The sequence below is a fragment of the Hemibagrus wyckioides genome, linkage group LG09 (assembly GCF_019097595.1).
Source record: "Hemibagrus wyckioides isolate EC202008001 linkage group LG09, SWU_Hwy_1.0, whole genome shotgun sequence".
Taxonomy (NCBI): Eukaryota; Metazoa; Chordata; class Actinopteri; order Siluriformes; family Bagridae; genus Hemibagrus; species Hemibagrus wyckioides.
Window position 1 is genome coordinate 17,978,594 of NC_080718.1, and position 15,009 is coordinate 17,993,602.

At 36.6% G+C, this 15,009-nt stretch overlaps 1 protein-coding gene across 1 annotated transcript; it reads right to left on the reverse strand.

Moving 5' to 3' along the window:
• Positions 1–3,374: 3,374 nt before the first annotated feature.
• On the reverse strand, positions 3,375–11,981 carry LOC131359864 (choline transporter-like protein 4). The gene is made up of 16 exons (XM_058400037.1): positions 11,850–11,981; positions 7,271–8,211; positions 6,947–7,096; positions 6,783–6,843; positions 6,587–6,698; positions 6,395–6,478; positions 6,092–6,284; positions 5,919–6,041; positions 5,448–5,707; positions 5,274–5,368; positions 5,048–5,157; positions 4,624–4,697; positions 4,391–4,461; positions 4,198–4,292; positions 4,020–4,104; positions 3,375–3,877 (listed from the first exon to the last, which is right to left on the reverse strand). Exons 4-16 carry the CDS (start codon positions 6,796–6,798, stop codon positions 3,780–3,782), a joined length of 1,416 nt encoding a protein of 471 aa, XP_058256020.1. The 5' UTR covers positions 6,799–6,843; positions 6,947–7,096; positions 7,271–8,211; positions 11,850–11,981; the 3' UTR covers positions 3,375–3,779.
• Positions 11,982–15,009: the final 3,028 nt, after the last annotated feature.

Here is a 15,009-nt window from a genome sequence, read left to right on the forward strand (position 1 = left end):
ATAAAAAGTCAGAATTGCAAGTTTATATCTCACAATTCTGAGATAAAAAGTCAGAATTGCAAGTTTATATCTCACAATTCTGAGATAAAAAGTCAGAATTGCAAGTTTATATCACGTAATTCTGAGATAAAAAGTCAGAATTGCGAGTTTATATCACGTAATTCTGAGATAAAAAGTCAGAATTGCGAGTTTATATCACGTAATTCTGAGATAAAAAGTCAGAATTGCGAGTTTATATCTCACAATTCTGAGATAAAAAGTCAGAATTGCAAGTTTATATCACAATTCTGAGATAAAAAGTCAGAATTGCAAGTTTATATCTCACAATTCTGAGATAAAAAGTCAGAATTGCAAGTTTATATCACAATTCTGAGATAAAAAGTCAGAATTGCAAGTTTATATCTCACAATTCTGAGATAAAAAGTCAGAATTGCGAGTTTATATCACGTAATTCTGAGATAAAAAGTCAGAATTGCAAGTTTATATCACGTAATTCTGAGATAAAAAGTCAGAATTGCAAGTTTATATCTCACAATTCTGAGATAAAAAGTCAGAATTGCAAGTTTATATCTCACAATTCTGAGATAAAAAGTCAGAATTGCGAGTTTATATCACGTAATTCTGAGATAAAAAGTCAGAATTGCGAGTTTATATCACGTAATTCTGAGATAAAAAGTCAGAATTGCGAGTTTATGTCATGTAATTCTGAGATAAAAAGTCAGAATTGCAAGTTTATATCTCACAATTCTGAGATAAAAAGTCAGAATTGCGAGTTTATATCACGTAATTCTGAGATAAAAAGTCAGAATTGCGAGTTTATATCACGTAATTCTGAGATAAAAAGTCAGAATTGCGAGTTTATATCTCATAATTCTGAGATAAAAAGTCAGAAGTGCGAGTTTATATCACGTAATTCTGAGATAAAAAGTCAGAATTGCAAGTTTATATCTCACAATTCTGAGATAAAAAGTCAGAATTGCGAGTTTATATCACGTAATTCTGAGATAAAAAGTCAGAATTGCGAGTTTATATCACGTAATTCTGAGATAAAAAGTCAGAATTGCGAGTTTATATCACATAATTCTGAGATAAAAAGTCAGAATTGCGAGTTTATATCTCACAATTCTGAGATAAAAAGTCAGAATTGCGAGTTTATATCACGTAATTCTGAGATAAAAAGTCAGAATTGCGAGTTTATATCTCACAATTCTGAGATAAAAAGTCAGAATCGTGAGATAAAAAGTCACAAGAACATTTTTTATTTTTTATTAAGTGGCAGAAATGGGCTTCCATACCATTATGCCTCTGTGTTTCTGAGGATTTTTTTCTAAAGGAGGAAATTTACTTTCTCTTAGAAATATTTGTAATATTGGGAAATTTCCCTAGACCAAAGTCATCAGGATTCCTATACCTGATACCTCCTTGTTACCCAGAAAGGTAGTTTACAGCATATATTTTCCATTAACAGCACATCCTGGTGTGTTTTTATTCCTCATATAACCCAGATACTTGTCTTTTTACAATATTTAGTAATTAACCAATACCACATTATTAAAGAACTGCATGTTTTTCTTTGTCTACAGTTACACTGACAGTCTGAGTGTAAGTTGCTGTTATCTCTACCAGCTTTTACATTAGCAGTGAAAACCAGAAGAAGGTTTAACCACATGCACCATAGGACTGGTCTGAGGAATCACTTGGATTTGCACTTTAGTGACACTCAGTTTGCATACAACTAAGAAATTATTTATTCAAATGTTGCTTGTCTCTTGCTGCTGTTGCTGAAGTTTATGGCGTGAAATTAGTGCCATTTAACCCATTCATTACCCATGTGTAATGCCTTCGCGCACACTAGGTGGCAGTAATGTTCGTCAAAATGCTGACACTAAATCCTAAGAAAAAGAAAATAAGCTGCAGGTTTATTTATTGTTTCGGATTCAAGTGTTAGAAGCCTTCAGGGCTATAGTGAAAAATAAGCAGTCACAAATTATTTTTTTTTAAATAGCAAATTATGGTCAAAAGATATTCCAGCGTATTTGTCATAATCACTGTAGTTCTCGGTAGCTATTTACCTTTATTTATTTTACCCCACACCTGTATTTCAGCAAACCACGCCTCCCGCCGCATTGGAATAACCAATAGGAGCACGTTCTCATCCTCCTCCTCCTCATCATTATCATCATCATCATCATCATCTTTTTCTTCTTCTCCTACTTCTTCGTATTAAATATTGTCTATCTGCTCTAACGTTTAATACATTAAACTTTCTTTACCAACTGTAATTGTTAGAATTTTTTTACTATTATTATTATACTTTCTCCTGTGGGAGACTTTGAGAAGCCTTTGGTGGGATTTTATGAAATATGAAATGGATTTATATGTTGTGTCATATCACAAAGTCTAAGATGAATGATTTTAATAGAAATGTTAACAAATAAAAGTGACATGGAGGGGATTGATATCTGCTTGAAACACTGATATCCCACTAGGCTTAGTATTCATTACTTGGTGAAGTTATATCCTCACATGAGTTCTCATACCAGGGCTATGTGGATGACACTGTACTGACACTTGCACGTTGCTAATTTGGCATGGTCATGTCTTTACAATATCAGAAGGACTCATCCATTTTATCCACACAGGCCACTCAAACAATATATAGATTTTTATTTTTTTGATGTTTAGTTAGATGCAGCATTTCCTTAGTGTTAGCTACAGGTATGGTTTGTATTAAACACCATCATGTCCCCTCCTTTTTCAGTCACTACCATAGACAAATTGCAAAATTTTCATCCATTTAATTTAGTCTTTCATTGTTTTCAATCATTTTTATGTTTAGTGAATTAGGAATTTTAAGAACCATATTCTTTGACATGTTTTTAAACTTTATTTCTCCAGTAGCTGTAAGTGATATCAGGGTGGAGAGGTTGGAGTCAAGTCACCTTACCCTCAGTTAGATTTACAGTACACAAATGAAAGTGGCCAGGAGCTACTCGTGTTATATTGTGTTATATTATTAGTAACGTTTATTTACATAACTTATTGTCATAAACCAAACCAGCTGAATAAGCTAATTTTGTGTGAACTTTTAAAAAACAGAATTTTAATCGATCAGTCAATAAATCATATGTACCCATGCTTTAAAATGGACTTTAGTAATGATGATGCTTTAAGCAATCACAACCTGTTGGTTATCGAAAATCTTTTTTTAATAGAACTCGGACAAAATTTGAATCAAACAATATTCACATACAGTATCTCACAAAAGTTAGTACACCCCTCACATTTCTGTAAATATTTTATTATATCTTTTCATGTGACAACACTGAAGAAATGACACTCTGCTCCAATGTAAAGTAATGAGTGTACAGCCTGTATAACAGTGTAAATTTGCTGTCCCTTCAAAATAACTCAACACACAGCCATTAATGTCTAAACCATTGGTAACAAAAGTGACTACACCCCTAAGTGGAAATGTCCAAATTGGTCCCAATTAGCCATTTACCCTCCCCGGTGTCATGTGACTCGTTATTGTTACAAGGCCTCAGGTGTGAATGGGGAGCAGGCGTATTAAATTTGGGGTTATCGCGCTCACACTCTCTCACTGGTCACTGGAAGTTAACATGGCACCTCATGGCAAAGCACTCTCTTTCTTGCTACACTGTAGCAGAGTGTCATTTCTTCAGTGTTGTCGCATGAAAAGATATAATAAAATATTCACAAAAATGTGATGGGTGTACTCACTTTTGTGAGATACTGTACATGTTCAAATGTTTTTATTAAACATCAAATTCGTTTTGCTTTTGAAGGATCTCCATCATGCTCCTTGACATGTAGGGTCTCTGTAGAGTCCCATCATGGCGCTCCAGATCATCCACTAAAGAGAGAACAAACACATAAATTGTAAATAGGATTTTCTAGCCTTTTGCTGTTAGACTGAATCAAACACATTAACTGACAAATATGTGTGTGTTCAACACTCATATGAAGTATGTATGCGTCTTCTACGTGCTACTTACTGACACACAGGGTGAACGTGTCCACACCCATGCTGTACACACTGAAGCAGCCGAGAGCAATGAAGTACGATCCAACCATCAGGACCTTTAACAAACAGAAAAAAGTTTGTACAACTGTAAAATCGAACCTTTATTCTATTATATTTAAACATTTCTTGGTGGTTGTAGTAGAACCTACAAGAATAGGCAGCCAGCAAAAGTTTAGCAGCTCAGCCTGGAAGATGTCTGCTGACACTCTGATTTCTCCAGAGAAGAAGCAGAAAGCCAAAACACCTTAAAGGACAAAGAAACAAATTCTTAGTCTGTTGATCATTTCCAGCACAGGATTTTATTTGTAATATGATGTTGTAATGTGACATTGTGTTTCAAACCTATTGCTCCAACCACGAGCAGTCTTCCGAAGAACAGCAGCAAGTCTGTAACTCGGTCCACCACCAGTACTCTGTGAATAACAATGTGTTAAATGCTATGAAAACAAGTCAAGTACATGAAAGTCATTCGTGAAAAATGAATTCAAGCTCTGATTTTGCACACAATGCACACACAAACACGCTCACACACGGTAAATCAAATGAAACGTGAAGGATTCTTTGTGACAGCTTACCGGTCCTTATTCCTTCCCCAGAGCATGCAAGCATTCCTAGCTGATATGAAGAAGTTGTCTCCATAGACCGCGATCTGTATAATAAACACACACACACATAAATACATATGATTAGACAAGTTGTACACTTGTTAGTTGTCAACCCATAATAAGCATTAATAATGTAACATATAGCTATATAAGATTGTCACAAATGCTGGAGGTAACATTAAGGTGACAGAAGGGGTATTGAGTGATCATTGGGGATGTGTGATTTGGACATGTGATGTGCTGGGGCTGATGGGTAATGTAATTTAGAATTGATTCAGTTCACCTACTGTATACATCATTTAAATTCATGGTATATTTTAGTTGTCTGAATTAAACAGTACATTTGCTACAGTGAAATACTTAGTAACTACATTTTTGTGAATTAATTACTGACCATTATGTATGTGTTCCTGTTGAAGTATTTGATGACGGTATCCAAGGCGCAGAAGCATGATCTCAGGATGATAATCAGAGGACAACAGCACCAACTGCATCTCTGTCCACCTGGGAGAACCGCATAGTATTAATTATCATAAATCAGCAACATTAAATACACATACACTAAGAATAAAGTGGGATAAAGTAGTAGGGAGAAGAGGACTGTAAATATTTTTTTTTACCTTTGGTGACATTTTTAAGATACTGCAGCACAATCCGGATGCCCTGGAACATATTAACAAAGACAGCACCAAATGCCAAGGAGCCAGTATGGTACCTTCAGAAAGGAGAGTTATAGGGATTAGTACAGGATGTGAGCAAATTAGAAAATGAGACCAGAGAGGAATGTACCATACCGTAATGTCTGGAACAATGCTCTGCAGAGAGTAGAACGCCTAATGGTCTGTGGTTTACTCAAAGACCAGTAGTAGGTACTAAAGGTTCTGGCAAGTGTGCACTGGCTCAATGCGATGATAAAATGAAGACACCAGAAACATGCCAGGAAATTATAAATCTGAAAGTATTTGGCATATCTCTGGAGAAACCCACCTTCCTCATCATATTGAGCAAAGACACAGCGCACAGGACAGTTGGGGTAGTCCGAAGCCTTGAAAGACTAAACAGAAAAATAAAACAAGAGGGGGAAAAAGAGGAAGACAAAAAAGGGTGCACAATGTGAGCAGGAAATCCAAATGAATCACTAATACAAATTAGCACCTATAACTGTACTGTGAATCTCATACTGTTATGCTTGAAATGGCATTTTAACTTTTCTGTGTATGAACCTATTCATTTTATTGGGGTGTGTGTGTGTGTGTGTCACTGACCTCTGGGACACATGGTTGGTTGCCTGTGATGACAGCACATTCTGGATTTGATGAATTCAGTGCAACTTTATAGTACACTGGCAGTGATGATTGCCTGATAACCCTGGTAGCACTGGTAAATGCCTAAGACAGAGAGCACAGACACTTTAGTCACTCAGTTATTGATTCTCTCACATGCAGGACTCGTGAGCATGTGAGTAAATCAGCATTAGCAGTATGCCAGAATCAGTGTTCAAGAAAATCAGAAACCTACCATATGCTCCCACTGATAGAACACCGACGAGAAGCACCACGACCACCACTGACACACAGAATCGCATCAGCAGAATAAGCACCATACTTACCACCAAAGTGATCACCAAACCTCTGAGACAGACAGAGAAATTTATACATTTTTAAAATTGATAAAATGTTTTACATTTTTAAATTATTTTTTAATGCATGAGATCATTGCCAATGATATGAAATTTGCTTACATTAATATCCAATACCACGTAAAGGCAAGGTCTTCAATGATCCTGACTTTCATGGATTTCGCATTAAATCCTGAACGGAGAGCGCTGCAAACGCAAGTCATTTATATCAATCAGTACAAGACATTTATTAAAAAAAAAAGCAACAGATATTGTGTGTGTGTGTGTGTGTGTGTGTGTGTGTGTCCGTATTACCTTGTAGCATCCATTATGTTCTTCAGTGTTTTTTCATCCAAAGTTAATCCAGGGACACTGAAATCTGATGGAATGTCCTTTGGGTCAAAACTTGGCAAACATTTTCCCTGAACTAGAGAAAGAGAGAAATCATTAAAGAACAAAACACACAAAGGGTGAGTGATCATCTTCTATTTGGCATGTATATGGTTCTTACCTTGTTTGGTTGACATATAATATGCTGGGCACAGATCTTTGTTCAGGATCTCTTGTATTGTCTGTGGAAGAAATTGTATTAAAATCTGCAGCAGCACAATTTCATGCAGAATATTACCAAGGCTTCAATACAGGGATTTATAAAGAGCTAACTGTCCAGCTTACCAGTGTGGTCCGAGCAAGGTCCAAACTGGGGTCACACAACTCCTGTTGGAAGAATTCTTTAGGTTTTGCCCCTGCAATGAATGCTAACTTTTCTTAAACATGACACAAACAGCATCAACAGGATGAACTCCAGCAGGGACACAATCACCACTGTAACACACACATCAGATCATTAATTTAATAAGAACATTATTTTCTGCTCAAAGATCCTCTTGCACTGTCTGTGGAAGAAATTGTATTAAAATCTGCAGCAGCACAATTTCATGCAGAATATTACTAAGATTTAAATACAGAGATTTATAAAGAGCTAACTGCCCAGCTTACCAGTGTGGTCTGAACAAGGTCCAAACTGGGGTCATACAACTCCTGTTGGAAGAATTCACTGGGTTTTGCCCCTGCAATGAATGCCTTCGGGGGCAAAAACCAAAATGCTGAGTGGCAGTTCTTAACAGTTCTTCCACACCTACACACAGAGCAAAAGCCTGGCCTATTAAACTTTGTCGTTATCTAGGTAAAAATATGTGAAAGTGTGTAAACGTATTTGAGTCGTTGGACACTGAAGGCCCTTGAACGTTGCAGCTGTTACAATGGCTGGAGTTAGTTTGGTTTTATGTGCATAAAGCAGTGCCTGGTTTTTCTCCTGCCTATGGGTCTGACTACCAAGCAGATCTGGGTTCAATCCCCGCTTCAGGCGGCATCTCCCGACCGTTACATAGATTTTTCTTTCAGGCTCAAAAAATAAATAAACAAATCGACACTTTCCATACTCGTTTTTCTCCTTTCTGTACATCATTTTTATCTCTTCAGTATTTGTACTGTGAAACTGAAACAAAATATATGTGTAAGACTTACAAGTCTTAAGATAAACTGCTTACAATATTTTAAGGCAGAATAATCAATATAAATAACGTGAAATAACGTTTCAGTGACTAATAATAATAGCAACAATAACAATAATTTTCCTGATTTCTCATTTACCAGTAAATGAGATTTCTTCAGTAAATTGCTCAAGAAGCTCTGAAAAGTAACTACAGTGTTTACAGTCAGTTATTCACTCAGTTATTGATTCTCTCACATGCAGGACTCGCAAGCATGTAAGTAAATCAGCATCAGCGGTATGCTAGGATCAGTGTTTAGGAAAATCAGAAACCTACCATATGTGTCCAGTAATAGAACACTAACAAGAAGCAGTACGACCACCACTGACATGCAGAATGTCATCAGCAGAATAAGCACCATACTTACCACCAATGTGATCACCAGACCTCAGAGAGAAAAAAGAATTTTATTAATTAATTAATTTTTTTTATTTTAATTAATTAATTTTATTTTTTAAGAGAGTCCAAAGATACAATACAGCATTATCAAAGAAGAAAATGAGTTACATTCAATTTAGTTGACTTCCTGTGCATTTCAAGATAAATTTTTAGAAAGGGAAAATAAAAAGGAAAAAGAAAACAACCATGAAAAAGAGAGGGAAATAAACATGCAGGGTAAGGTTCAGTGTAATGATGACCTTAAATAATTACATTAAATTTGGGGTGGGTTAAGTTGAAGCCATTTACAAGTAATAGCCTTTTTGGCTGCAACCAAAAATATTCTCCATAGATATGTATAGTTTGTTTCATACATATCCAAAATTCCCAAATATAACACATGAAACTGAAATGGGATATTAATCTTCAATAGGGCCTTCATTGTCCTGTGTCTTTCCAAAACAGGTGGATAACTGGACATGCCCAGAATATATGGTGATGATTTGCTAATTTAGATAACTCTTGTTATCGTCACTCTTTATTATTATTATTATTATTCCGGTTTCCTCGGCATGCTGCTAGTCCTAAACAATAATAGCTAGAAACATGGTTCCAACGCTAAAATGTTGCTCATGTTGTGCTTAAGTGTGCTATTACTTTTCATGCTGATAAGTATTATAGTTTATTTTATATTAATTTTTCACTGACTTCACTTCCTGGTTTCCGTACGGACATTTAAGGAGAGTGCACACACTAGTTCGGTTTTTCTCAGAGGTTATCGGTAGATGCTGTGCATTACTCCACTGATCTCAGTAGTATTATAAGCTGCAGTTTAGCTTATTTGTTAGCGCGCCCGCCTCCCATTCTGGAGATACGGGTTCGAGACCTGCTCAGACTTGTATTTATATATTATTTGAGAATTTCTTGCAATAGTTTAAGCAACATATCGCTTAAAAGATAATAACATGGTTCCAATGCTAAAATGCTGTTTAGGTGTGCTATTACTTTTCATGCTGATAAGTATTATAGTTTATTTTATATGGATTTTTTCACGGACTTCAGACCGCTACTGCGTGTGTGTGTGTGACGTCAGCTAGAGTGAGGGAAGAGTTTTTTTTTTTTGTTTTTTTAGGATGCATCATCTTTAAACTGTTCCTACAGCTTGAATTCTTACTCTACAGCCACATAAAGTACCTTAAACCTTTTAAACTGTGACTTTAGCTTGTATATACTATTTGACAAAGTATTGCAATAGTTTAAGCAATATATTGCTTTGCTTTTTGCAATCACACGCATTTTCTTCTGGAAATGCAAAATTCTAGTTCAGAATTACAGTGTCTCCAACACCCTGATCCTATTTCACGATAGCACTTTTGTGCAGGAGATATAAAAAAATCGAATTACATTTTTTCACGCAAATAACTTTCACTGGTGTGAGCCTGTGGTTTCCCATTGGGATTTACATGTTTTTAACCAAACCTCGTGTTATACTAAAGTTTCCTTCCTTCTCCCATTTAATTCGAATGTAGGAGGTAGAATCTGATCTATAATTTTGAAAACAATATTGGAGTTTGGAGATTAACTTAGTTTTTTTTATAAAAGTTAAAGTTAATAGAATTAGCCTTATATGCTGACAGGAATATCTTCACTAAAACATTTTGTGCCCAATCCCCACTCTTGTTCACTTTTGAATTAAAGTAGTGTCGTATTTGAAAGTATCTAAACAAGTCGTGATTATCCAACTTAAACTGATTCCTAAATTCTTGTAATGTTAAGAAAGTATTATTGTTTGTAACAGAATAATATGATGTAATGCCTTTCTTACTGCAATTCATAAAATGGTCTATTTCCTGGTCAATGGGTAACGATTCACAAACCTCAGAGATTACCATTGGAATCAAGGTGAGAAGGTCCATTTCAGGTTCTTTTAGTAACTAATACAGCAGTTAAGTTGACAGGGAAAAATTAAACGGATTAAATGTGAACCATTGCAAATTAGCTAATATGACTAGAGATTAGGGATAGATGGCAGTTGTGTTTTTCAGAGTCCAGATATGGCGGGACTAGGGTTTTTAGGCTCTAGCTTGTCGCCTGAGGACGAAGACATTAACATTCCACCACTGATAAACACTATACTGTCCTGCCAGCATTAAATAGGGACAGCTTTATTGGCAGTTAGGCATGATTTGTTTAAAATCTTTTCTCTGGAAAGATGCGTTCCCCTTTTCTCTTGTGTGTGATTGCAGGTGTTCCAGAGGAAGAGCAAAGACGCTTGGACCCTACTGCACTGGCCACCAAGATGAACATGCCTGAACATCAGAAGACAGCAACATCTGCCACTTCCACAAGATCGCAACTTAAGCATTCAAAACGATTCATACTTCACCATGAACTCTTATTCTGTCATCTTAAGTAATGGAGCCTGTATACAGAATGCTGTATTCATGATTAATGAAAAGTTTATTTTGTGATAAAAATTATCAAAGGTGGGATTGAAAGATTGTGTATCATTAATCAAATACATTTACATTGTGACTGCCTCTCAGATACAATAAACTGTGTCTGTGAGGGTTTCATCAAGATGGCCCATACAAGAGATAGGTGTGGGCCAGGTGATGAGCCAAACGACACACACAAAGCACAATCAGTTTTGTGTATTGAGGACCCTCCACGGGAGGTCCTTACAGCCCTGTATTCTTGTATACAGATCTGTTTCACAGACTATGATGAACGAGCACATAAACCGGAAACGTGTGGGAATCACTGATGAAGGCGAGACTTCAGGGCGGTATAAGTTTAATGCAGATTTGTCAGGTGCCATATCTGTGTGCTTAATGTGTGGGTCATTCACACAGGACGTGTTTTATTCCTAATTCCTTTTCCATTATTTATTAATGAATGCAATATACAAATGTATTTGACCTTGGCGTTTTGTACTGCGCTTTTTAAAACTATTCCTAAACACAGAGTCTTGTATTTGTAAACACAAACATGCCTTCTGTGTGAATGCTTTATCTGCATGCTTACAGTGTCCAGTGTTTATTGTGTAAAGAGCACTGCGTTACTGCTTATTCACAATGTAGATGATAAACAGCGCTAATAGTTGTAGTGCAAGGCTGTTAAGTACTGTCAAATTAAAACAGTTTGACCAAAATAAACAAACAATATTTGTATTAGTATTTGTTACCAATTTACCAATGCAAAATTTCTGGCAGACCGAATTGATCATAACTCTAGTCTAGTAGTTTTGCCTCCTTAAGAAACACAAACAGTTTATGGTTTAAGTTTTAAAAGGTCAAAAGTTTTCTGCTTAAAAGCTGGAAAAAACATTGTGGTAGTGTAAAGTTTTAGTTTTACATTCATATTTTTAACACCCAATGTGTAAATTTAATTTGAAATAAAAATAAAAAGGTATTTAAAAATGTGGTGTTTTTATCCGATTTATCGAGAGAGAGAAAAAATAATCGCCCGATTATTCGATTATGAAAATAATCGTTATTTACAGCCCTAGAGAAATCTAATACATTGGTGAGCCACCCAAACCACTACACAGCCAAAGACAGCAAAATCTAACAAGCACAATTTCATGCAGAATATTACCAAGGCTTCAATACAGAAATTTATAAAGAGCTAACTGTCCAGCTTACCATTGTGGTCCGAGCAAGGTCCAAACTGAGGTCACACAACTCCTGTTGGAAGAATTCACTGGGTTTTGCCCCTGCAATGAATGCCTTCAGGGGCAAAAACCAAAAAGCTGAAGGGCACTTCTTAACGCACACCTACACACACAGAGAGCAAAAGAAATGGTTACAGACAGAAAAATGTGTGCTTTTTATGATTTATGCGAGCATCACTAGTAGGACTTTAATCATGGGGACATACAATTGATGCGTGCACAATTAATATAAGTATAGATTATTGAATGTGTTTATTTCATATTGCAGAGCAACTAGATGTGCAGAGTGAGCGAGAGAGAGAGAGAGAGAGAGAGAGAGAGATTCAGGGAAAGATGAAAGATTTTTTAGCCCGTCCTCAGTCTAAGGACTTTTATTTTTTAACTATCAGCCAATTCAAACATCTCAAAGAGACATTCCTGATGTATTCCACTCAAAAGATCACACAAACAGAAAATGGCTGACATACAATAAAAGTAATTACTCCCTATTCTGCTCAGTATGTCTTGCATTTGCAAAACCTTTATGCAGTGACAGTGCATTTGTCAAAGGAGGTATGCAGACTGGAAACATGGCCATCAGAGAGTAGACATCAGAAGACAGGTCTTGGAATGTGTGATCGATGAAGTGAAAATTATTGTTAAATGTGAGCTAAGCTGCAGAGGACTATGGCGTTAAATATGACCTGGAAAACATGGCTATCAGTCAGTGTAACTTTCTTGATCTTATATTGTTGCTGAGCAAGTATGTCTGCCTACAAGAACATAAAATACGTGAAATATATTTCAACAGTATATATTATTTCAGAGTTTTTGAGAGTTCATTTAGGCCTATTTATTCATTTATAGTCTACCTGTTACATCTACTAATAGGGTTAGCCTACAAGATTAGCAGTGGTATGGATTACATGAATAGGGTGGCGGTGACGGCAGCAGCAAAGGTGCCCTGACATGGAGTCAAATTACCGGCCCGAATTATTGTCCCAGTCCGCCACTGATGATGGACAATATCAAGCTGGACACGAGTGCTTACTGCAGCAAACTACGGGATCCAGAATTTTCTTTGCGACATGGCCTTCATTACAGATATGATCGTGCATGTCAATATTCTTTACACAGCAGCAAGAACGCAGTCAGACAGTTTCCGACCTTTATGCGCATATGAACGCTTTCCAACATAAACTTACCCTTTTCACAACGGATTTTCGTCCGATCCGGTAAATTTGACACAGTTCGAGGAGATGCGCAAGGATGTTTTTTGCCAAGTACTGTATAGAAAAGAAATCGAAAGTCCTTGATAGAATCCTTGATTCTTTTAATTTCTTCATCCGAATTTTCTTTCATCTAAAGATATTTGGCTTGCTTCCATATTAATCAGTACCTGTCCGTTAACTGAGTCTGTTTAGCCGTAATGAGACTCGTTGAGAATGGTCCAATCACATGAGGCCGAATATAGAAAGACTATATTGATTCGATGACAACAAAAGTGGGCGGGTCCGGAGCGCAGAGTGCTGCGGCCTGAGGAAAATTCGAAACAAGCCAATCAGAGCTCAGCCTCAAGTCACATGCTTTTCAAAACTTTACGTAACCACACACACTCGCTTCTCCGGCGCCCCGCACACACAAATGAGCCAAATACAGTTTAGATATTCTTTATTTCAAATAAATGATAATATGACCAACATAGGAATAGTATGACTAAATGATTTTATTTAGCTGTCTTCTCTGGCTAACTTCAAGCCCCCTATTGACTGGCCGCCACTGAAAATGAACGATTTTTTCCCCTAGTCATTTAAATCATTTCAGAATAATATAATAAAAATTGTACGTGTTAAGATAAATCCGTACGGGAAATTTTAAGACTCATGTAAAGTGCTGTGAGTTTTGACTGTCACTGGAGACACAGTTCTGTATGTGTTACTTCGATGTGATTTTGACGTATACATTATGACAATGGTACATTTGAACACTGTTGTAAATGTCTTTTGAGAATGAGAGAGAGAGAGAGAGAGATTCAGGGGAAAATAAAAGATTATTTTGCCTGTCCTCAGTCTAAGGACTTTTATTTTTTAACTATCAGCCAATTCAAACATCTCAAAGAGACATTCCTGATGTATTCCACTCAAAAGATCACACGAACAGAAAATGGCTGACATACAATAAAAGTAATTACTCCCTATTCTGCTCAGTATGTCTTGCATTTGCAAAACCTTTATACAGTGACAGTGCATTTGTCAAAGGAGGTATGCAGACTGGAAACATGGCCATCAGAGAGTACAGGAACATGAGAGAAGCAATATCCATAGAGAAAGTGCAGAAGCCTTTTTTCTTAGAGTCAGGAAAGCAGACATCCATACCCTTCTAACTGATAAGCAAATGACCATTCATCGAGACCAAGTTAGAAAGAGAAGACAGGTCTTGGAATGTGTGATTGATGAAGTGAAAATTATTGTTAAATGTGAGCTAAGCTGCAGAGGGCTATGGCGTTAAATATGACCTGGAAAACATGGCTATCAGTCAGTGTAACTTTCTTGATCTTATATTGTTGCTGAGCAAGTATGTCTGCCTACAAGAACATAAAATACGTGAAATATATATTTCAACAGTATATATTATTTCAGAGTTTTTGAGAGTTCATTTAGGCCTATTTATTCATTTATAGTCTACCTGTTACATCTACTAATAGGGTTAGCCTACAAGATTAGCAGTGGTATGGATTACATGAATAGGGTGGCGGTGACGGCAGCAGCAAAGGTGCCATGACATGGAGTCAAATTACCGGCCCGAATTATTGTCCCAGTCCGCCACTGATGAAGGTCAATGTCAGGACACGAGTGCTTACTGCAGCAAACTACGGGATCCAGAATTTTCTTTGCAACATGGCCTTCATTACAGATATGATTGCGCATCTCAATATGCTTTACACAGCAGCAAGAACGCAGTCAGACAGTTTCCGACCTTTATGCGCATATGAACGCTTTCCAACATAAACTTACCCTTTTCACAACGGATTTTCGTCCGATCCGGTAAATTTGACACAGTTCGAGCCAAGTATAGAAAAGAAATTGAAAGTCTACAAGAGCGACTCAAAATTCGCTTCCAGGACTTGGAGTCAAGTCACCTTACCCTCAGTT